The sequence below is a fragment of the Chenopodium album genome, chromosome 17 (assembly GCF_948465745.1).
Source record: "Chenopodium album chromosome 17, dcCheAlbu1.1, whole genome shotgun sequence".
NCBI lineage: Eukaryota > Viridiplantae > Streptophyta > Magnoliopsida > Caryophyllales > Amaranthaceae > Chenopodium > Chenopodium album.
Genome location: NC_137850.1, coordinates 22316902 through 22341901, shown reverse-complemented (window position 1 = coordinate 22341901; position 25000 = coordinate 22316902). Strand labels below are relative to the sequence as shown.

Here is a 25000-nt window from a genome sequence, read left to right as displayed (position 1 = left end):
ATACTTAAATCATTACAAAAAAGTATCTCAAATCGAATTATTTTTAACAATATGTTAATTAATCTGACTTAATCAGAAGTTCAGAACGAGTCAGATTTTAACACCCCTAGTAACCAAATCAATGAAGTGCAACAAAATTAAATTTAAAAAAAGGTTGGATATCTGTCTATTACATTATGTATCGCACCCATCCATCCATCAAAACATGATGAATTCCCTCTCTCGTCCAGCCTAACAGTAACTACCCCTTTTCTTTCTTCATTCACTCTCTCTTCACACTTTCTTTCTGCTTTGCTTTCACAATCAATGCTCACCACCTTCCTCCACCTCTCTCTCTTTATTACCTCCCAACCTTCTCCTTCTTCTTCCTCTCTTATCTCCTCCATTTATTATTTATTTCTTAAACTGTTGAATTTCTCTGAATATTCACATTTTTTGACTCCTTTTACATCTTCTCAACTTTTCTGGGTGTTTGTTTTTCAAATGGTGGATCTCATGTGTCTTTTCTCCTATTTTTTATTTAATTATTTTTTATTTTTTCTCGGTTTTAGTGGTTTTTGTTTGACAATAAATCCCAACTTTATTCGTCTTTTTCTTACTTTTATTTTTTCATTTTTTGCGCCTTTTTTCTCTCTCTAACTTTTCAATTTTTCTTATCTTCAGTTTCCAATTTTGAATCTACCCTTCTTAGGGTTCTGAATATCCTGCACTATTTAACTGGTATGATATCTTATCAATTTCTTATTTATTATTATTATTTGCTTAATTTCTTTGCTATGAGTATATAATTATAATTTTTTGGACTAGGAGTTGAAGAACATTAGCAAGTTAGTTGATTTCCCTAGATTTATTGTAATTTGAACCAATTTTACTTGTCTAATTATTTATGGAATTATCCGTTGAATCTTTGCTGGCATTAGTACGGAATAGTATATAATTGTATTTTTGTTTAAATTTCCAACTTTTGGGGTTTTGGGTTTGCTTAAAATTAGGAATTTTGACTGCTACTTGTTGGCAAAAACAATTGGGGAAAATTTTATTCGTATCGAATTAGCGAATTGCATGAAGGACAAGATGATGAGGACACTCTGGTTGATATTCTAAATGCTTGGTCACATGGCTGAGTAATATAATACTGATACTGTTGTTTAATTAGTAGGGGAGATTTGTTTATATTTACTTGATTGTATGTGTCGTTATTGTTATATTGAATAAATTATTCGGGTTTTATTTTTTTAATGCTGGCATTGTGATCGATGTTTGTTTGGTTGGTATGGTCACCAGTGAACGTATCGTCCAATTGATCAACAAATTTTACTTAAGATTGAATAGTGAGAAGTCGTAGTTTTTCTATTAGTGTACATGGTTTGACGCGTGGTGTGTTGTTAGTTCCGTATTCGAGGATTTGGTAAAATGTGGGTACTCTTTATGTTGGAGTAATCTTGAACTTGAGTTTTTATGTTAATATACTTATTTGTGTTTAGATCCGTTGTAGGAGGAAATTAAAGGAGGATTCTTCCTTGGTTGGACTTGATCCAATGTGTTGGGTTTCTGGGGCTTGAGCAAATGGGTGGTTGTGTTTCAACTAGTAGTCAGAGCACTTGTAGTAGTGGGAGCAATGGAGAAGCAGTGTCATCATCTTCTTGCTTAGGGATGGGATTGTGTGGCCGGAAGAGGAATAAGAGAACTTTCTCTGACCATGTTGCCACACTGCAACATCTGTCATCAATACCTAATAGGATTTTTATGAATGGGAAGAGTCGTAGTTCATGTATATTCACTCAGCAGGGTCGCAAGGGGATAAACCAGGATGCCATGATAGTGTGGGAAGTGAGTATACTTTCAACTTTTTCTTTTTTCTCTTGTTATACACATGGAGCTTTATTCAATAGCTAACACTTGAATTATTTGTGTTGCAGGATTTCATGGCAGATGATGTGACATTTTGTGGTGTATTTGATGGGCATGGGCCTCATGGCCATCTTGTTGCTCGTAGAGTGAGGGATGCTTTGCCGTTAAAGTTGTTGTCATTTATAAACGCTTGCCAGACAAAGGAAGTTGGGCCAAGTGGTGCTTGTTGTAATGGCGATATTAAATCTGAGGGTGTAGAAGCTGAGAAAGATGGTTCAATTGAAGATAGTATTAGCTCAGTGTGGAGGGATGTTTTTCTTAAGTCATACAAGGCTATGGATAAAGAGTTGAGATCGCATCCTAATGTGGATTGCTTTTGCAGTGGTAGCACAGCTGTAACTATTGTGAAACAAGTGCGTCATTGTCTATAATCTTCTATTTTATTGATACTTTTGGATTTTATCCCCAAATTTAAATCTTTTTGAGGTTGCAGGGTTCAAATCTGTTCATGGGAAACATTGGTGATTCACGAGCAATCATGGGGTCTAAGGACAGCAATGATGCTTTGATAGCAGTCCAATTAACTGTTGATCTGAAGCCAGATTTACCGAGTAAGTGTGTATTAGTGTAAAATTCTGGTTTTGTCCTCCTGGAGCAAATCTAATTTGTTGTGAAAGCTTCATTGTAGGGGAAGCCGAAAGGATAAAACGGTGCAAGGGTAGGGTGTTTGCATTGCAAGATGAACCTGAAGTTCCTAGAGTTTGGTTGCCATTTGATGATGCTCCTGGGCTAGCAATGGCACGAGCATTTGGTGACTTCTGTCTAAAGGAATACGGGGTTATCTCTGTACCAGAATTTTCTCATGTAACTTTGACAGATAAAGATCAGTTCATCGTAATGGCCTCTGATGGGGTAAGTGTGGTTTTGTCTTGTTTCCTGGCATTCACAATACGACTAATGTACTACCTGTTAAATCACTTCAATGGCACTGATTTGATGAACTATTGTCTACTTTCTGTTGTCCCATCTTTAGAATAGATGTTGAGACTTGTTTTTGGAAATAGTAATTGGCATCTTGTCAATTTAAACAAATATTTGGGTGAATTTTAATGCGCTACTGATGGATTTTGAACTATAGTTGTGCTGGTCCTCAAGTTCATTCCTATTTATCTTTTATATTTAGTATACATCGTCACTTGCTCAATGAAATCAAGTTTATAATCTTATTGCCCTGACAGTGAGTATTGAGTAAGGGAATTCAGACTAAGGATCTAATTTGCAACTCTGAACTGAGTTTATGAAAATTTGTGGAAAATGGTTTCGATCTAGCAGTTGCAGGTTGGGATCTCTTTTTAGAAAGCAAGATTCTCACTACGTTCATTCCAAACTTAGGTTTGTTGAAAGTCATGAATATGCCTTCTATTTTGTAAAGTTCATCACAAATCATATTTTTCTAAGCTTAATCCTTCCTTGGTTGGTCTGAAGTTTTCTTTAGAGCTATCTTGAAATCACTTTGGAGAGCCATTCCAAGCCTTGGACGGATATTTTAAGGGATAACTTATTTCAATTCATTCTGTCTACAGTAAACTAGGAAAGTTTGATCTGTTTTGCTCCTTTTAATGTGTAATCACAATATAATGCACTTTTTTACATAGATGAAATTACTAAAAATAGGTTTAATATCGTAGATTGGTTTGGTTTCCAATCTGCTTTTGTGCAATTCTCTTGTAACTTGTAACTAATAGAAGACTGTACAACTTGGATATGATTGGAACGAAGATGGGATTGATGATTATTTAGTTTCTCAGAAAGTGATCAAACCTACATTTTGTGGTTGCATGCCCTTGCTGTGCTGTACCAAGTTGGTGGCATTTGTATAATTTAAGACTGTTTTGTCATGGAAATAAGCCCAATCTTCCTAAAAATTTGATATGATTGAATCAAAGCCAAATTCCCAAGATCCAAAATATTAATAAATGGGGACTGGTGATGTGTTGTATGTTTGCCTTTTGGCTCTACTGTGATACAATGAAAATGTGGATGGAAGTGGTGGTCTATTTCATCCTGCGGAGACCAGATTAACACATATTATGCTGATTGTGTAAGCTTGTAGTTTAAGAGTAGTGCTGAATGTGTACTTTGTGGATTATGAGGTTGAGTATCAGCCTTGGTTTTGGAAGCCCCACAAAGACCGGTGCATTTATATAGCTGTTCTCTGTCTTCTTTTGTTTTTGTTGTTTTTTTTCCTCTCTTATACGAGTGTATCACTTAGACAGTTAGACTACCTTGTTTGTGGGTATTTCTATACTTGATGCTGGTCCCTTCATATATAGCAAGTTGAAGAACTGATTGGTTGTAGTCCTTGTAAGTTAGCCATATGGTGGTACATGGTTCAACTGTTCAAGACCCAACTCCTTTTCAAACACGAGCACAATTATATTTTTGTGAGCTTGGAGTCCTAGAGAAGTGTGCTACGACCCTTTTTCTTTTCTTCTAAGGTTTAGTATTGGCCATTGGGTTTGTAATTTCTTAAAATACAGATGCTTTCAGATAGCTGTTTTCTCACTTATCTTCACCTATATGATGTAGCTCAAAATAACTTTTTTACATTGTTATTTCCATTTCAATTGTTGAAGCTGATCCCATTGTTGTTTCAATTGTTATCAATTATTACTCTTGTTGGAAAGTCTTCTAGTGGTACATGCTTTAAATCGTAATTCTTTTTCTTGCATGAGCACAAATTTGCTAGAAATATTCTACTTTAGCATCATACGCAACAATTTTGGGAGGTAAACAGGAAAAGGGGGCTTGGGCCTTTGGTGTGCAAATATTTGGCATGATCACCTTTGGTATAAGTGGATAAAATAAGCTTTGGTTTTTCATCGAAGTAGACTCGTATTAAAGTTGTTGATTGCTCAGCCCTTTCATTAACTGTACCCACTTGGTAATTACTTCCTTCCAACTTGAATGAGGACAGTTTTTTTTCTTCTAACCAAACACTGGCACAGTTGACCTACATACAGTGAAATTGTATGATACCTAAGATTTCTTACCCGTATGTAATCCTATATTTTACTGTTGCTCGAGGCAATGGGGAACTTCATTTAAAGAAGAGAGTTTTTGTAGTTTTTGACATGTATTCAACTCTTGTTTGATTGCCAGATATAAATTCTGTTGTTTCTTTGTATCTAGTTGTCTGGAAGAAGAGATAAGTGATGTTTATCTGATCTTTTTGGGAAAAATACATACGGGTAACTTGCTTGCAACATGCCATGACATGTTTTGGTCTCCTGAAAATAGGTTTACTTATATCGTTTCTTCTGTCTTTTTTTTTCCAGGTTTGGGATGTATTGAGTAATGAGGAAGTGGTAGAAATAGTATCCACAGCTCCCTCCAGAGCATCAGCAGCACGTGTACTGGTTGAAGCCGCTGCTCGTGAATGGAAACTCAAATACCCCACCTCAAAGATGGATGACTGTGCTGTTGTTTGTTTATTTTTGGATGGTAAAATGGATACAGAATCAGATTATGATGAACAAGGCTTTTCTTCTGTGACAATCCAAAGCATCCATTCTGGTGCAGCAATGGAATCTGATGATGGTCAGAATTCTGAACCATCTTTCCAAAGAAACATGACTGTCAGATCATCAGAAGAGAATGATTCTTTCCGAAGATTGCCTGTTGATGTAGTACCTACTGTGGGATCTGTTTTAAATGAAGATCAGAATTGGTCTGGTTTGGAAGGGGTAACTCGTGTCAATTCTCTTGTTCAGCTTCCTAGATTTTCAGAAGAAAAGCCTAATTCATGATTCATATTAATTATTAAAATTATGGCATAGAGTCTGGTTTCTACATGATTCTGGGCTGATTACTGGAGAAAGTTACATGCTTTAGAAGGTTTGTGCTGGTTCCTGTTTTGCTGTGAAATAGTTGTGTTGTACACCAAATGAAATGTAAAGGACATGAGTAGATATATGGCTAACATTCATCCTTCTCATTTCCGGTGAAATGTATCAATCTTTTTGCAGCCATCTTAATGTTATAGTGTCAGCTAGTCTGCTGTCCTTTTGGGTCTTGTTTTCGGTATAAAGCTCATGTACAGATGACCTTGTTTGTTTTGCATATGTTTTCCAGTTAGAAGACCTTATTTGTTTTGCTCATGTACAGGCTTAACTTTGTCTTAACTGCTCTTCAATCTTCACTGGTTCCTTGATCAAATATTTCAGCTGTCCAAAAATTTGAACAGAGCACCAAGAAATTTTTTGTTAGTTGTTATGCTGGTTGCCTTGATCGGTCTCTTTAAGATCTATTTGTCGTGTTCACAGATAAAACTTTTTCATTCAAATCAACCAGAATCTCACACGGTTGTATAACTAAGAGTATTTGACAAATTACTAGCAAGGATATTTTTTTTTTCTGCATACAAAGTTGACAAATTTCATATATCAACTAAATCAATTACAGTACAACAGATCCATAAATTACAATCAATTACAATGTTGAAGAGCCTTGTACAAATTCTTAAGAGCCTGATCATATGAAATAAACCCCATAAACCAAAACTCATGTCCATCTTTAGTCAAGATCTCAATATACTTCTCAGCCGGCTTATTCGGATTCGATGACGGGTTCACAGCCAACACCTGATCCAACATCACCATCACCTTGTAATAAACCCACTGACCCGGCCTGCCAACTGGTCCACTCCAAACCTGCGAATCACTCCGAAACCCTATTCGCTTATTCGATATATAAAGTGTACCCATCACCGGCCCGGTAGTGGTGGACAGATAACAAGCGTAAGTCTTCTTAAGCTTCTCACCATTGACACCCCCAAATTCTCGCTGGAAAACATTGTGGCAACCGCCATCGGCGATGACACGACCTGCATGCTCGATCCGTGTCATGGCAACATCGACTAACCCGGGTCCGGTTCTGAGGTGGTTGTAGAGGTTACCAGCGAAGGTTTCAGCTTTTTTGGTGGCGGTTTCGAGTTTACGTCCAAGATTGTTAAACGTGTCGGAAGATGATGATGGCGGTGGTGCGGGGGAAGCGTGGAGGTAGGGGTTACCGGGGACGGTCATGGTAGTGGTGTTGTTCATGATTGTTTGAAAGAGTTGATCGTTGACGTTGAACGTTTAAACAAGGCTTGAATTAGTGGAGTAAGAATCAAGAATGTTGTGTGCTATATAAATGGGAAAAAGATGTGTGGAATCGTGTACTTGAATAGGTGGACCAGAAGGGGCTCACTTTCATGTTGCTATTTGAAAGTTATGAGTGCATTTTACCGTTGCTATTTATCACTTGTGACTTTGTGCATTGTGAGTTGTGATTCGTGAAGTATCTAGATCATTAACATCAATTTCATAGTGAGTCATTAAGAGGCTAATAGACCAAGTTATAGGAAGTTTTGCTAAATTGGTGTTTTAAATAAAAAGTTCTTAAAATTACGTTGAATTGTGTTAAAGGACCATCTCAACCAAAAGCTTAAGCTGATGGTTGAGGCCCAGGAATATGTTTTATATTCTATCACTCCCCCTCACATGAAAGGCCCTTTGGGCTTGAAATGTGGATGCAACACAAGCCCACCCAAACCTGGTGTGAATTAATTCCACTTTAAAGGAGGGGTGGATGAGATTCGAATCCGTGACCTTTGTGTCACGTTGGCTCTTGATATCATGTTAGAGGACCAACTCAACCAAAAGCTTAAGCTGATGGTTGAGGCCCAGGAATATGTTTTATATTCTATGAATTTGTTCTTTGCCTTGGGAGGACTTCTTCACAAAAAAAAAAAAAAAAAAAAAAAAAAAAAAAAAAAAAAAAAAAATTATGAATTTGTTCTCTTCACTTGAATGGAGGTGCTATAGATATAGTCTAGTATTGTCTGATATGATTTGAATTGTTCTAGTTTGGCCTAGTCGATTTAATGGTATTAATTTGGCTAAACATTGACTTTTTATTTATTTTTTATTTAGTTATAATTTTAATGTAGCTTCTAAGTGTATATATATATATATATATATATATATATATATATATATATATATATATATATATATATATATATATCAAATTGAATCTTAGTAGAATTGTCTTTTCGTGTACTTTTCAAATTTGTACTCCCTCCGTGTTTTAATAAGTGTTACACTTTGACTGGCACATAGTTTTTGTTTCGGGGTTTTTTGTGATTCCCTTGGCAGATACTGCCTGGAGCGCTTCACCAGGCGACTGGACTTCGTCACTATGAGGGATGAATGGAAGGCTGTTGGGTTGCTGGTCTCTCCCTTTGTCGAGACTCCTGGTCAAAGTGAGTCGGAGGACTAGGACGGGGAGGAAGAGGAAGAGGTGGCCGATGGTGATGAGCCGTCCAAGGAGGAGGAGCCGGCCAAAAGGGATGCGGCCACTGAGCAGTTGGCCGATGGCAAAGATGGTACTGAGGCGGCTTCCTAAAGAGCTCTTCCCTTCCGCAGCTATTTTTCAAGCTTCATGTCTTTTATGTTTGTCTCTGTTTTTGCTGAACAATTTTTATTTTTGCCGCCTGTTTGAGCGGTCTTTGTAAGATATTTAATTTCGCCGCCTGTTTGAGCGGTTTTAATTGATGCATTTTTTTGCTTTTCATACTTAGCATTTTCAGCAACTTTCAAACCTTATTCATGCTTGTTCGTACGAATACTAGGGGTATGCCCCTTTATTCGACGTTCGTGTAGTCCATATTCCAAGAGGTTTGATTAATTTAGTAGACTTCATGCCTTTAAGGGTATGGCGGCTAGTAAGTTAATCAAATCATAATAATGATTGCCCTTGGACTAGGTGAATGCCGAATCAAAACTAGATATACGACCGTACGTTTACTTGGCTTTGATTGAGTTGTCCGTTGAAGCTATTGCTCGGACGAACTCAAGAAATTTCAAGTATTCTCTCAACTTGGAAAATTCCGTTTGTTGGGTTCGTATGCCTAGGGATGTCCTTGCCCTATTTGGGTAGCAAATACCTTAAGAAATTCCCATTCTTCTTCCCTTCGACCTTTTTGAGGCCGAATGGTAAGATTAGCTCTTTAGGCTATTTGGCCAAACGGCTGGAATAGAGATGCCCTTGCCAAACTTTGTAGTCGACACTTTTAGGGACTTTCCTAATGATGATCCGTCCGTCCAGTATAGGGCCAGATGGATTCATTGTCCGTTTGGACTCCATGGCCAAATAGTTTAGCTAGGGGATGCCCCTGCTTGACATTCTACTCGAGGTCTCTCGTGCCCCCTTTTTGGATAAGGTACTTGACAGGATTAAGTCGTATCACCTAGTCAAAAATAATTCCTAAGTCCTCTAACTATGCAGATAGGGAAGAAGGGTCGAACCACAGGGAAACGAGTCAATTTACTCCTAATTAAATTAAATAATCTAAATTATTAAGTAACCAAATAGTTGTTATTAAGGGAAACTAAACTACAAGAATTAAGATTAGGGAGAATCAATGAATAAAATACCTAGGGCATAGGTTCACCAATAAATAATACTCCACGGTAAAACATAACAATCAATCATCAATGCATCAATTAATCAGATCATAAAGGGCTTTCGCTACGTATTACAATCACAGAGTTAACCTACCGGTATTAAATCACATCTCTCGAATCTTGACTTAACCATTTATAAATTAATCTGCCTATTGAAACTAAGCCTAAACATCAATTCTCATCTCTCGAATCTCGAATCAATATTGCTTAACTCATACAATTAAACCAGGCCTAATCTAATTGCATAGCATTAAAACAATCAATAGGAATTTAATCAAGCATTGACAATCAACAACAATAAATTACCCCTTCATATTATTTATGGATCCCCACAACCCTAGAATAAAAATCTACTCACACATAATTAAATCTAAACTAATCAAAGCAATTAAGCAAAACATGATGAACAAAACAAATAAATTATTGAAATAAAAAGGGAAGAAATTGTTACCAAAGTTAACGAAAATAATGAATTGAATTAAATCAAGAGTTGTAGAGAGAGAGAGAAACAAGAGAGAAAGTAATACTAAGAGTTTAATTAAGGGGGGAGAGAGAAAAGTTAAAGAGAGAAAGAGAGTGAGAAATCGTCCTCAACTCGCTTAACAAAAACGTACTTATACTAAGCTAGAAAATCCTAAGCTAAAACAAAGTAAACCGATACTTAATCTTCCTCCAGAAACACGCGCCCGATCGGGCGAGGCACCGCCTGATCGGGCCCACCTTTTTCATCAGGGACGCTTCTCTCGCGCCCGGTCGGGCGTGAGATAGGGTGAAGCATGCCCTTTTTCCTCTTCCGTCCCGCTCGGTCGGGCGCGCCTTCGGGCGAGGCCCTATCCGGACGGGCGAATGCCTTGGGCTTCAAATGGACTAATGATTGGGCCGTGATACGTAATCCAATCCAAATTTCCTCTGCGGGGCTTGAATACTCAGCCTATAGCCTCGTCTTCTCATATGTCGAGCCCTTAATCACCGGTTTGATGACTCCAATCGGCCTTGGGCTACAAGAGATGGTCGTAGTCCTCTAATGCTCATAGATGCTCCAAATAATCTTGGGAAAATGCTCCAAAGGTGCAACTTCCTACAAAATGCTACCAAAACTACGAAAACACTAGAAATTACACATTAGCAATAAAAGTGGATTTAAAGAGCCAAAAATACTCCTAAATATGACCAAAGGACGGGGGTAAATCACTATATAAAATAGACATATCAAACTCCCCCAAGCCAAACCTTTGCTTTTCCCAAAGAAAAGAGCTCATCAATGAACAAATAAAACATACTTCACCCCAAATCGATAAAAAACAAGTATAACCAATTCAAGGCAAATCCAACAAGTATGCATCAAAACCAACCAATCAAATCCATCCAATCACTCATCCTCCCTAACAATTGTCAAATAGATCAAACCACAAGAGCATATAAAATTCAAGACTAGTGCCCACATACTCAACTCTCATTTATGTGGCGGATATAAAATGTATCCGATCACTCTCCATCCCAACCCCTTTATGTGAAGAATGCCCTCCCAACTCACAACACTCTTGTGTTTAAAAGACATGCGCTCAACCTAAATAGTCGACTCGAAATATGTCAAATCATCCTTTGCATTGATTAACAACTAATTTCACATTCACACAACTCTATGCACAAAGGCCGGAAGGTCTTTAAAGCTTGTAATGTAAGGCTAGGGTAGAGGGTAGGATACATTTGGGAAAATGTGAGAGAAAAGCAATGCTTAAGGGGAGTCAAAACCTAATATAACCAAGGTCAAAAATAAATAATGACCAATCACCTCCAACATAACTCAACTCCACCAAAAATTCACCAAACAATAATCCAATCTTAACAAACGTTCCCAACACTTACAATTTCACTCATAAAAATATAATAATGTAACACTTGAGTGAATAAACAAACTTTAAACTATCAAACTTGATCTTTTTCTTCATTAAAACACATCATTTTTTTTTCTTTTGATCAACCTTTACTTAGAACATTTGAATATTAAACGCTTTTTTTTTTTTTTTTTTTTTTTTTTTTTTTCTACTATCATGCTTTATTTTTTTCACAAGGAATTCAACTTTCATAATGATGGAGGGTGGATTCTAGGTCATTGGAAACTAAAATTCCTCCAATAAAACTAAATTTATAACCAAACCTACACCTAGTAATAGGGCAAGTTCGATCGAACCACTAGGAATGGGGGGAAATTTGCTACGGCCAATGTCAAGCTACTTCAAAAGGTAAGATGGTGGTGTAGGTAATCTAATTCAACTAATCAAACCAAGTAAATCAATATATCAAGACACTAGGGATTTAGGATCCACATGAACTTGCAATGGACACACACTAATCGGGTTGGAGATTGATTAATTCGAGTATTGCGAGGGAAGATAGACAATGCAATCAAAAGGGCTCAACAAGCTATCTCCTAGAGGTCTAGCTAGAGCCAACTACGAAAGATTCTAACTAGGAACGTCACTAACCAAGCTCAATCGACAAATGCGAGCTACAAATCAATGGCCCGTATCAATGTAGGCACACAATGCAATCTAGTATGCCGATTAAAGTTAGCAACTCTTTAACTACACACATGCACAAAATCAGTCAACCAATTTAATCACAATGCTAAATCAATCAAAAACCCCAATTAGCTATGATCCATCACTCAAACATGCTTCATCGCATCCCTAGCAAGTAAACTACTCACTATCCATGGAAGAAATCAAAATCAAAACTAAGAAAATCAACAAATTCATCATCATCATTTCAATTAAACAAATTCAATCAACTAATCAATAAACTTGAACAATCAACAAAACAATTGAAATCAAAAGCTAAAGATTGCATTAAAGTAAAAGAAATCCTTACAAACTTTGATGAAACCGAAGGAAATGTGCTTAGAATCAATCATCAACCAAAATTCTTCTCTAATGAATTCCTTAATCCATTCTCTCTCTAAAAATAGAAGAAAAATCTATATATAGTAAATCTAACAAAGCGAAGTTGGTTAGATCGTCCAAAATAGACCCGTACAGGCTCGACCTTCTTCAAGAAGATGCGCGGCTGCGCAAAAGAGGGTACGGAACAGGGGGAGCAACAGGTGCGACCGCGCCATAGCACCACACACCCGCGCCATTACACTGCGCGGCCGCGCCATTGTCGCGCGCGCCGCACCTGGGAGCAGGGAAGCTCTCTTCCCCTTCAACTTGACGGTCCTCGTGCGCTCCACTTAGTGTGCTTGATGAACACGGAGCATAGCAGATTCTAAACACCTTGACGGTGGGTTCAACACCAAAATTAATTCCCCCACGGCTTGAATGCACGGCCTAAGGAAACTTGGAACTTGCACATCTCCATATTTGGGTTACCAATGGAAGACACTAAGCATCCCAATCAATGCAAAACCCGGGAAGAAACCTCGGGAATCCTTGGACAACGATCTTAACCGTAAAATAAAAGAAAACAAAAAAATAAAAGGGAAAAAGACAAAATAAACCAAAAAATACACGAAAATAGAAAATCAACTAAGGAAAGTGCAAACTAAAGAAATAAAGAGCAAAACTAAGGAAAAAGGAATGAAAAGAGCTATAAAAGCAATCTAAAATCACCTTAAAAGAGAACAAATGAGTGCCATAAATGACACTCATCAAATTCCCCCAAGCTAAAATTTTGCTTGTCCTCGAGCAAAACCAAGCAAGCAAGAAAGAGATGAAAGACTTAATCAAAGGGGAAAAAGAAAGACATGAGATGAGAATGTACACTAAGACTCACTATCATAGGAATCACGATTGTTTTTAGCTACAACAAGCCCTTTAAACCCCAAAGTCACCTATGAGGACGAGTGAGGTCTCGTAAAAGTTTCCTAAATGCTTAACCCATAACTCTCAACAAACAAACATGAGGCAAATCACAAAAGTAAAAGAAATTAAAAGAAAAGTAAAATCAAAACCTTTACGAATTGGACTTTACAAAATGACTACACTTCAAATGAATAAACAACTTTATTAAGCAAATAGGGTATGCACGTTCCAAGATATCCGAGGTTGATTGAAACATAGAATATGCTAAGCATAGAGAACTAGTAATCACAATCCACCTTCATCCCATTCAATCTTATCGTGTTCTCCCTACTAGCTCAAATCTCCCTCTAGTGAGCATCTCAAATCTCCCTCTAGTGAGCATCTCAATAGTTCCTCGAAGGAACCGGAAAAGAACATTTTTTAGGCTACTCGACGTCTTGACTACGCATTCCCTCTCCATAGGCTATAACTCATAATTCCTTCCCCCGATATGTGACTCAACCTCTAGGTCAAAAGGACTTTCAAAGGTTGTAACATAAGGGCAAAAAGGGTGAGGGTAGGCTTAAAATTTAGAATTTGGTGGTATTCCTAATTAGTGAAGCAAAAGGGTGATCAAACCTTCTCCTCATAACTAAGTAATCACCAAACAAAAACAAACTAACACCCCCAAGCTTATTCAAAGCTATACTCACAATCATATATAGAAAAGGCGTAAACGCTTCTCCCCCAAGCTTAAATGAAGCATTGTCCTCAATGCTTAAAAGGGAGAAAATATTCACATCAAAATATTTTTTGCATTTTCTCATTTTTTACTTTTATATTTTTTGCATTTTTCAAAGTCATAACAATTGTCCTCGCCTTTTTTAACTATGGACGGCTTTTTCAACTTTGTACTTGAATGTCCTTGCCTTTTTTAACTTTGGACGGCTTTTCCATTTATTCACTTGCCATTATTCACAAAATATACAAAATATAAGCTTGCTTACAAATAAGAACCAATACCCAAACTCATATACCACAATCTCCAATAACATGATCATTTGCTTCACAAAAACCAAAAATGGAACAAAAATGAAACAAAAGGCACAAGATTCTAAAGATGTGGCTTGAAAAGAAGGGAAAAAAAAGGCTCAAATGGTTATCAAGAAGGTAAATGTAAACCCAAAAACCAAAAATAATGAAGACTTTCCTAGAAAAGAAAAATTACCACCCCGAAAAGATGTCTTTGTCCTCCCTAGATGGTTCGGTCTCGGTCTTGAGAACTATGAGTAAAGATTCTAGATTAGATCCGCAATAGTCAAGGATCCATGCCGCTCATGCAAGTAAGTGTAGAAGGCTTGAAAAATTGTAAATCTCACATGGATGTAGCAAAAACTCACTATTGGCGTCAAATCGACTATAGGAAGCAACTACCAAACATGCCACAAACAAGTAGAATCGGGTTTCATGATCTCCCTAGTTCTTAGACATGCTACCTTAGCATACGCCATCCTAGAATCAACCACGCATATTCTCAAACCGTGTATACCACTACCAATTAGGAAGATGTTCATTCAAAAGCAAAAGTCCGTTGGTATATAGTCCAATTCACAAGAAAGATAACAAAAAGAAAAATAAAGCCTCAAAAACTTTATACAAACCAAAAGCATAAAGAAAGAGAAGAAAAGAAAAGAAAAGAAAAGAAAGAAAAGTAAAGAAAAATAAAGAAAAGAGGAAAACAAAGATAAAGGAAGAGTAGGAAAATAAAGAAAGGAACAAAGATGCAAGTATAACACGTAATTCCCAATCGTCATACAAGTGATCAATTGGCAACATCGCCAATGATTCCAAACACTCTAAGGTGTTACAAGCATACATCCTCGAACCGTTCAACTTCTCCTAAAACTAATCCTAATCTATGCATCCAAGAAAAGTAAAGAAATAAAAGAAAGAAAATAAGAAAGATCTCACCGGGCTTCCAAGCAATGCGAAAAAAAAATAAGGTGAAAGATCAACCACCTTCATTAAGATCTAAGAAACAATAGCATCATCATATCATTAAAGTCAAGAGAGAAGAAAAATAGAAAATAGAGCTATAAACAAAGAAAACGGTTAGTAACTTCAAAACAAAATAAAAGAAAGCGAAACTAAATAAAAAGAAACTACAAAGCAAAAAATCAAGGTAAACTACCAAAAAGTAAGAATAAGCAAAGAAAACTAAAGGAACTATACACTAAACTAGCAACTAATCACTTAAACTACAAGATTTGGATTTAAGGTATTTGGATTCAAGGGTTTTGGATAAAAGGGCTTTGGATTCATGGGAGCAAACAATATGCATCATCATCATAGAAATCATCACAACAACAACATTATCAAGAGAGAAAGAAAAGACATGGAAGGGATTTGAGATTGAAAATGGAAGAAAGTAGTATGATTATTGTTGTAAAGGATGAATTTATAGAAGGAAAATGTTGATTTTTAATGGATTTTCAATGAATTGATGATGAAATATGTGAGAAATATAGGTAGGGTTTCGGTTCTTTAGAGTGAGAATGAGGGTCGTGCGTGCAAGAATGAGGTTGAGGGGAAATGAGGGAAAGAAAGAAGAAAGAAAGGAAATAGAAGCTCGCCGCTGCCCAGGTGCGCGGCCACGCGACCTGGCTACGCGTTCGCGCCCGTGTCTCGCGCGACTGCGCCTCTGCCTGGCGCGCCCGCGCCACTGCGGCTTCCTTTCTTGAAATTGTTGCTTGGTTCTTCGAAAAGAAGAAGGCAACTCTGCCCTGCTGGTGCGTGCGCGCACATACACTACTAGGGGGGGGGGGGGCTTGCTCCCTCTTGTGCTTACTCTCGTGCTCGCGCTCTCATCGACGCTCACGAGCGTCTTGATCAAGTGATACCCACGAGGGGGGCAGACCAAAAATCACCAAAAATCACATAATTTTTTTTTTTCTAAAATCACTTGTTCATGATTAAAATTCACGAGAACGCAAGCACGAGAGCGCACTTGCACATCAATTTCTCCTTTACCTTAATTCAACTCAAACCTCTTGAAACCTTCAATATTCACCAAAATTGTCGGAAATCTTAATCAACTCAATCTCGAGGTATCTTACCCTTTCACCTCAAAATTCGATAAAATCGAACATATTCTCATCAAAAACACGAAACACCTTTCCATTGCTCATGCTCGCTTGAAATAATCCAATTCCCATGAATTTAACCTATCAATCCAAATAGAATACAAGTGAAAGAAAGGAAAACAAAAGAAAGAAAATTAAGAAAAATAGAAATAAAAAGAAAAGGGTTAGAAAAACCGGGTTGCCTCCCGGGAAGCGCTTGCTTAAGGTCCTTAGCTCGACCCTTCTTCCAAATCATGGAGGGTCAAAGAACACCACCTTGTCCAAAGTGGTGGAGAGGGTAAAATCATTGCAAAGCTTGGGAAAAATCACATCATGAGCCATGTCATCTTGAATCATAGAAACCGGATCAAACCTTTTAGGCTTCAACTTCCTTTTATATTTCTTGGAAAATCTCTTTTTCTTCCTTGATTTCTTCTTCCTTGGAGCTTTGAGATCCACACGTTCACCACTTGAAGAACTATTTTCGTCATCCTTTATAGAAAGCTCAAACCAAGAAGGCATTTCAAACTCATTCTCAAGCTTTGAGGGGTCCTTGTCTTCTTCACTAACAACCTTGCTTTCAATACTTTTAGGAACATCATCACAAGCTACAAGCATATCATTAGTAGAAGACTCAAACATGGAATCATTAACATTCGAAGGCAATGAATTTATGCACATAATTCCTTGCACATATGATAGAGACTCATGCATCGACTTGAGCTTAAAACTTTCCTTATCATTACCAACACACAAAGTAATCATACCACCTTTCACATCTATCAAAGCACCCGAAGTTTCTAAGAATGGCCTCCCTAGAATGCTAGGAATGTTGTCATCTTCCGCAATCTCTAGCACAATGAAGTCAACGGGGATAGTGAACTCTCCTATCTTGAGGGGGACATCCTCAACTCTACCCTTTGGGAACTTAATAGAACGGTCGGCTAATTGAAAGGTCATGTTGGTTGGAAGGAGCTCACCTAACTTAAGTTTCTTGAAGATGGAATAAGGCATGATGCTAACACTATCACCAAGATCACAAGGGCATTTTGGAACAATTTACCATTAATATTGCAAGGGATGGAGAAATTCTCGGGGTCTTTCAACTTTTGGGGTAAGTCACTATGGATAAGGGCACTACAACATTCCCCCAAACTCACCGGTTCAACCACATTGCAATCTCTCTTACCGCTCAAGATTTCCTTAAGAAATTTAGAATAGTTTGGCATTTGTTCCAAAACATCGGTGAAAGGAATAGAAGATGAATTTTCCTAAGCATCTCGATAAATTTCCCAAATTGTTCATCCAATTTGTGCCTATTGAACTTTTGGGGGTAGGGAAGTTTCGGTTTGAAAACCTCATCTTGCTTCCTCTCTTTCTCCTTTGTCTCCTCATTAGAACTCTTACTCATCTTGCTAGACTCATCATGCTTATTCCCCTCGCTCGAATCACTCTCCTTTTCACCCTCCTTACTCTTCTTAGAAGCACTTTCATCAAGGACCTTACCACTTCAGTGGTGATAGAATAGACCAGTTCCTTAGGATCAATCCCTTGTGAGGGTAAAGGAGAGGGGCTAGCATGCTCTATCAAAATATTGGCCAATCAAGAAATTTGGTTCTCTAACATCTTACTATGAGTCATCATGTCATTAAACCTTTTGTCACTAGACGATATGTGAGCATTCAACACCTTGATTTGATTTTCCATGACATTCTCTAAACTACTCATAGAATAAGATAGTTGAACATAGGAATTATCACCTTGGCCTTGGGTCTTTGGAGTAAATCCGGGTGGGGGACCTCTTTGAGCATTGTTTTGAAAATTTCCCCCACTTTGGATACTCAAATTACCCCTACCTTGATTTTGGCCATAACTTTGATTATGGTTACCATAACCTTGGTTATGATTCCCATATCCTTGGCCGTGATTTTGACCACTATAACCTTGGTTGTTATAGTTACCACAGAAACCTTGGTTTCCTTGGTTCCTATAACCACTCCCTTGATTATAGTTGTCAAAATTTCCTTGGTGATGATAGTTCCTATTCCCATCATAGTCATCACATCCATCATAAGAAGCATTAGGGCAAATACAAGCGTCATGATCATTCAATCCACATAAATCACAAACCTAACATTCACTAATCATGCAACAAGAAGAGGTAAGAGAGTTAGGGTAAGGAGGTGTACCTCTCCCCTTAATTTGGGAGGGAAGAATTGGTGCTTGTGAAGAAGCATTCTCAAGCTTAGTCTTGATAGAAGTCACCTCTTTCCCTAGGTCCAAAATTTGTGTGGATAATTTATTGATGGCACTAAGTTGATCAACCGAGCTACTCTTGCTTGTTGACTCTTTCTCACCCTCTTTCCAATTCATGTAATGCCTTACTACATCGTCTATCACGTCCACAACTTCTTCCTCCGTCTTGTTCATGATTGGGCCTCCGGCATCAAGGCTGGACTTCCCTTAAGGAATCAAACCACAATTAAAGATTTAAATGATTTGGTAAGTCGGAATTCCATGGTGAGGACATTCTCTTTGATACTCTTTGTACCTCTCCTATGCTTCATAGAGGCTTTCACTAGTCCTTTGCTTAAAACTTTGAATCAAAACTCTAGCCTCCGCCGTTTTCTTTTGAGGAAAGAAACGGGATAGAAATTCCTTGGTCACTTCGTCCCATGTCCTTAGAGAATTCGGCTTGACCTCCTTATCTAGCCATTCCAAGGCACGCCCTATGAGGGAAAAGGGAAAAAGCTTGAGGCGGATGAATTCTTGGGAAATTCCATTCACTTTGATAGTGTTGCAATACTTTTCGAACTCCTTGAGATGATTTAGTGGGCTTTCATGCTTGGCCCCACTAAATTATCGCCTCTCTATCAAAGTGATCATTGCTGGCCTTATTTCAAAGTCACTCTCTGGAGTTGTTGATGGAGTAATACCGCTCTCATACCTATTTGCACCGAGAGTTCCCAACTCCTTCAAAGCAACCCTTGGAACTTCTCCCATGTTCACTTGCACACAATCTCAAAGGAAAAAATTAGTAGCACGGCCACAAGTGCAGCCTAAAAGAGAAAAATCTTTTTGTATTTTGAGATAAAATGAAATAAACTCAACAACAATAGCAAACAACTACACCGTTCCCCGGCAACGGTGCCATTTTGATGGAGGGTGGATTCTAGGTCGTTGGAAACTAAAATTCCTCCAATCAAACTAAATTTATAACCAAACCTACACCTAGTAATAGGGCAAGTTCGATCGAACCACTAGGAATGGGGGGAAATTTGCTACGGCCAATGTCAAGCTACTTCAAAAGGTAAGATGGTGGTGTAGGTAATCTAATTCAACTAATCAAACCAAGTAAATCAATATATCAAGACACTAGGGATTTAGGATCCACATGTACTTGCAATGGACACACACTAATCGGGTTGGAGATAAATTAATTCGAGAATTGCGAGGGAAGATAGACAATGCAATCAAAAAATCTCAACAAGCTATCTCCTAGAGGTCTAGCTAGCGCCAACTACGAAAGACTCTAACTAGGAACGTCACTAACCAAGATCAATCGACAAATGCGAGCTACAAATCAATGGTCCGTATCAATGTAGGCACACAATGCAATCTAGTATGACAATTAAAGTTAGCTACTCTTTAACTAATCACACACATGCACAAAATCAATCAACCAATTTAATCACAATGCTAAATCAATTAAAAACCCCCAATTAGCTATGATCCATCACTCAAACATGCTTCACCGCATCCCTAGCAAGTAAAATACTCACTATCCATGGAAGAAATCGAAATCAAAACTAAGTAAATCAACAAATTCATCATCATCATCATCATTTCAATCAAATAAATTCAATCAACTAATCAATAAACTTGAACAATCAACAAAACAATTGAAATCAAAAGCTAAAGATTGCATTAAAGTAAAAGAAATCCTTACAAACTTTGATGAAATCAAAGGAAATGTGGTTAGAATCAATCATCAATCATCAACCATGAGTTTCTCTCTCTAAAATTCTTCTCTAATGAATTCCTTAATCCATTCTCTCTTTAAAAATAGAAGAAAAATCTATATATAGTAAAGCTAACAAAGAGAAGTTGGTTAGATCGTCCAAAATAGACTCGTACAGGCACGGCCTTCTTCAAGAAGATGCGCGGCCGCGCAAAAGAGGGTATGGAACAGGGGGAGCAACAGGAGCGGCCGCGCCATAGCACCGCGCGGCCGCGCCATTACACTGCGCGGCCGCGCCATTATCGCGCGCGCCCGCACCTGGGAGCAGGACAACTCTCTTCCCCTTCAATTTGACGGTCCTCGTGCGCTCCACTTGGTGTGCTTGATGAACACGGAGCATGGAAGATTCTAAACACCTTGACGGTGGGTTCAACACCAAAATTGATTCCCCCACGGATTGAATGCACGGCCTAAGGAAACTTGGAACTTGCACATCTCCATACTTGGGTTTCAAATGGAAGACACTAAGCATCCCAATCAATGCAAAACCCGGGAAGAAACCTCGGGAATCCTTGGACAACGATCTTAACCTGAAAATGAAAGAAAACAAATAAATAAAAGGGAAAAAGACAAAATAAACCAAGAAATACACGAAAATAGAAAATCAACTAAGGAAAGTACAAACTAAAGAAATAAAGAACAAAACTAAGGAAAAAGGAATGAAAAGAGCTATAAAAGCAATCTAAAATCACCCTAAAAGAGAACAAATGAGTGCCATAAATGACACTCATCACATAATCGTAAAAAATAAACCACAATCAAGAACAAACAACTTCTCATAACCACCCAAATTGTGCAAATAATAAGCACACTACAAACTCCCTCACGTCACTCACTAATAGCTCCCCCAAGCCAAGCTTGGGACTAGTAACCAATGGGGCAAAAATCGGCTTGTAATGTGGCTAATAAACAACAAATAGTCAAGGTAACAACATGGGTAGCAAGAAGGGAACAAATGTATCTAAATTATTCTGAATGCTACCTAAAAGAACAAATGCCTTCGTCCTCCTCAATGTGCATAATAATGAGTCATACAAATATTACTCAAAGTTGCAAATCAATACTCAAATTCAATGACATACCAGGAACTAACACACAATTCCTTACCAAATCAACTAGTCAAGCACTATATTCACAAGTAGTTGGACAAAATTGACTTATGTTAAGGCGTCCAATGCAATCAAACATCAAATCATAGCTAACCTATCCACAATACTCATCATAATATACCAAGAATAAAAACAATTTTTAAGTATGGGGCTCAGGGAAGCATGATTTATCATTCGTTGGAATGTATCTTTGTATTTTATTTTTTCAATTTTTTTGTATTTTTTCAATTTTTTCAAAGTAATAAAATCTATACTAAAAAGAAATATAAACTATAATAAGCACACAAAAAAAAAACCAATAAAAGAAAAAGAAGAAGAAAGATACCAATATCCAAAAATCTCCCCCTAGCCAAGATCAGACAATGTCCTCATTGACTCAGGGATTAGCCTAGTATGGCTAAGCGCCACCTGTTTTAGAAAGAGAAAAGGTGAAGAGGGAAAAAGATAAAAAGAAAAGAAAAAAAAGAAAGAAAAAGGAAAAGAAAGAAGAAAAACAGAACGGGAGGAAAGGAGGGGTGCGCCCGGTCCGGCGGCCCTTCGCCTGTTCGGGCGAAAAACAGGGACAAAGTTGCTAACCTCGCGCCCGATCAGGTGGTTCCTCGCCCGATCGGGCGATTTTGTGTCCTCGATTAGCTCCTTCACGCACCCGGTTGTGCGCCATATCGCCCGGTCGGGAAAAATTTGTCGTATACGGACCTCTCCTTGCGCCCGGTCGGGCGGATGGTCGCCTGGTCGGGCGGAATTTAGGCCACAATTTTTCTTCCCCTCGCGCTCGGTCGGGTGATGCGTCCATGGTTTGAACTGGGGATTCTTCAATACTACTTGCAAGGGACACCTCTTTGGCCTTAATTTGCCTTGGTTCTTCACTTCACTTAGCTATTGTCACTCGATCAGGTAGGACTCTCATTACGAGCTCTGTTGTCACAACCTGCTCACTTTTCTCCACTTTCTCATCTTCAAAACCAAGCCCTTCACAATATAGAGCTCTTTCTATTGCATCCACTTCCTCTTTCCATGTATTAGTTTTTCCTGTAGAAGATGCAACACAAGATACCGCCTCCAAGGGATCTTTATCAAGAGCTTGGGGCTTATTAGAACAATTATTATCAACCACATTAATGCTAAAACACTTCTCCTCTATCATGGGGCATTTAGGGGCATTATTCAAATTAAAAATAATATTATCATCCCCTACTGATAGTGTCATTTTACCACTTTTCACATCTATAATTGCTCTTGCAGTATGAAGGAATGGTCTACCCAGAATAATTGGAGTTTACAAATCTTCCTCCATATCAAGAACAACAAAATCAACAGGTATATAAAATTTACCTACTCTAACAGGAACATGTTCTAAAACACCTAAAGGGTATTTAAAAGAACGGTCGGCCATATGTAGAGTAATATTGGTAGCTTTTATATTACCCATATTTAGCTTAGAGCACACAGACGATGGAATAACACTAACACTAGCACCCAAATCACATAATGCATTATCAATCATTAGATTGCCAATATGACAAGGAGTAGAGAAACTACCCAGATCTTTTAGTTTAGGTGGAGATTTATTTTGTAGTATGGCACTACATTCCGCAGTAAAAGCGACTGTCTCTACCTCATTAATATTTCTTTCATGAACTTAGCATACGCAGGAATTTGTGTAATTAACTCTGTGAAAGGAACTGTTACATGTAAATTTTTCACCATCTCCAGAAACTTACCAATCTGCTTATCCAATTTAATCTTCAGTTGTCTATTGTGGAATAGTAGTTTGATAACTAGTTTTTGAACATCGCCACTCTTTTCTTGAGTTGCAACCTTCCCTGGAGTTGTACCCTCCAATGTAGCATCAGAAATATTAGTACTACCCTGGAGCCCTACAGGGCTAGCGTTAAAATCATTAGATATAACAAAATCAGTATTAACAATTTTCATTAAAACAGGTTCATCATCTCTGGGCATAGGAGGCTCATCATAGTGTAAACCACTCCTCAGGGTAATTGCAAAATCTTGATCTGTAGGTTTTACTGGCTGCGATGGTAGGGCTCCCTGTTGACGAGCTTGTAGAGTAGAGGAAATCTGCGCAATTTGATTATCCTTGATTTTATTATGAGCTAAGATCGAGTCAATTTGAGCATCCCTACTCTCCATGTGCTTTTGCATATTTCCTAGCATCGCTCTAATTTCTGACAAGGCAGGGTCAGTAGGTGGAGGAGTATTTTTCTGGCTAGAGTTGGGGTGGTAATATTTCTGCCGTGGTTGTTGTGGTGCTTGTTGTTGTGATTTTTGTGGGGGTAGAGGGTTTTGCACATTGGTACTCCGGTAAGAAAGATAAGGATGGTTCCAGAGCCCAAGATTATATGTGTTGGAGTATGGGTCATTCTGCCTATAGGCTTGAAAGGCATTAACTTGCTCCACGGAACTCCTACAATCTTATTCCCAATGACCTACAATTCCACACTTTTCACAAAAAGCATTATTAGAATTATTATTAATAGCAGAAACATTAGCTACATTATCAGTACTAAGATTATCTAATTTCTAACAAATAGAGGTTAATTGAGCCTGCACAAAGGATACAGAATCAACTCTATGTTTCCCCTTGTTAGAAAAACCTCTTGGATTCCCATATTGGGAATTGTGAATTGCCATATCTTTGATAACATGACCTGCATCGTCAACATTAAGATTCATAAATTTCCCACTAGTTGCGGAATCTAAAATTGTTTTAGATGAATTTCCAATCCCATTGTATAAAGCTTGGATCAACTGCCACTGTGCTAAATTATGGTGGGGGCACTCTCTCTGCAGATCCTTGAACCTTTCCCAAGCCTCATATAGAGTTTCATCTGGATCTTGGGCAAAGTTTTGAATTAAACTCCTTAGTAAAGCTGTTCTTTCTGCAGGGTAATATTTATTATATAAATTTAAAGCAAGAGTTTCCAGTCAGTAATACCAAGTGCAGTTCTATTCAAACCATTAAACCACAGTTTAGCTTTTCCACATAAAGAAATGGGAAAAAGAATCTCCCTGATTTGGTCCTGTGTAACCCAGTTTGTTTAATAGTGTTGCAATATTGACAGAAATCGGCAATATGAAGATTTGGGTCTTCACCCTTAGCTCCACTAAACTGCTTCCTTTCAATCATCGTTATGAACTGGGGTTTGATCTCGAATTGTCTTCCCTCAAGATCTGGAGCTGGAGAAAGGTGGGGAAAATCCGTCAGGGACGGCTGTGAATAATCGCTGAGCTTTTTAGGTGGATTTCCTGTCATCTTTGATTCTAGTTCTGAAGAAACTTCCGAATCACTAAAATTAGATGGAGGGTCTTTAGGAATATCACCCCTAGAACCTGCCTGTATTTGCTTGTTCAAATTCTTTTGTCTATGAAAAGAACGCTCAATCTCAGGATCGAATGAGATATAACCTAATCTGAAACACCTGGGCATAAACAAAGAACTAGACGACAAATATGAGAACTGTCCCAAAGAACTCACGTTCTCTGGGATGAAAGAGGATAATCTAGACTACAAAAACAATCAGAAATAAAAATAAAATCGTTTCCCCGGCAATGACGCCAATTTTGACAGGATAAAGTCGTATCA

At 38.0% G+C, this 25000-nt stretch overlaps 1 protein-coding gene, 2 non-coding genes and 1 pseudogene across 6 annotated transcripts; 3 read left to right on the top strand and 1 right to left on the bottom strand.

Moving 5' to 3' along the window:
• Positions 1-213: 213 nt before the first annotated feature.
• LOC145589527 (putative protein phosphatase 2C 52) lies at positions 214-5998 on the top strand. Of its 4 annotated transcripts, none has more exons than XM_081646132.1 (7): positions 214-486; positions 664-720; positions 1496-1830; positions 1920-2264; positions 2345-2462; positions 2540-2763; positions 5190-5998. In XM_081646132.1, the coding sequence occupies exons 3-7, from the start codon at positions 1567-1569 to the stop codon at positions 5658-5660; spliced, it is 1422 nt and encodes a 473-aa protein (XP_081502258.1). In that variant the 5' UTR covers positions 214-486; positions 664-720; positions 1496-1566; the 3' UTR covers positions 5661-5998. The 4 variants fall into 4 exon arrangements, with proteins under 4 accessions (XP_081502258.1, XP_081502256.1, XP_081502257.1 ...); XM_081646130.1 differs by having other exon boundaries at positions 1485-1830; XM_081646131.1 differs by lacking the exon at positions 214-486 and having other exon boundaries at positions 497-720.
• Positions 5999-6338: 340 nt separating this feature from the next.
• On the bottom strand, positions 6339-6935 carry LOC145588740 (GEM-like protein 1 pseudogene; annotated as a pseudogene).
• An 11843-nt stretch (positions 6936-18778) lies between these two features.
• Positions 18779-18884, top strand: LOC145590449 (small nucleolar RNA R71). The gene has a single exon (XR_014102044.1). It is a non-coding gene; the product is annotated as a small nucleolar RNA R71 (small nucleolar RNA).
• Positions 18885-24178: 5294 nt separating this feature from the next.
• Positions 24179-24285, top strand: LOC145590443 (small nucleolar RNA R71). Its single transcript, XR_014102040.1, has one exon. It is a non-coding gene; the product is annotated as a small nucleolar RNA R71 (small nucleolar RNA).
• The last annotated feature ends 715 nt before the right edge of the window (positions 24286-25000 follow it).

Coding starts and splice junctions, on each gene's coding strand:
- LOC145589527 (XM_081646132.1), top strand. CDS start 1,567: ATGGGTGGTTGTGTTTCAACTAGTAGTCAGAGCACTTGTAGTAGTGGG. Junction 1,831..1,919: donor ATGCCATGATAGTGTGGGAA/GTGAGTATACTT, acceptor TTTGTGTTGCAG/GATTTCATGGCAGATGATGT. Junction 2,463..2,539: donor TCTGAAGCCAGATTTACCGA/GTAAGTGTGTAT, acceptor GCTTCATTGTAG/GGGAAGCCGAAAGGATAAAA.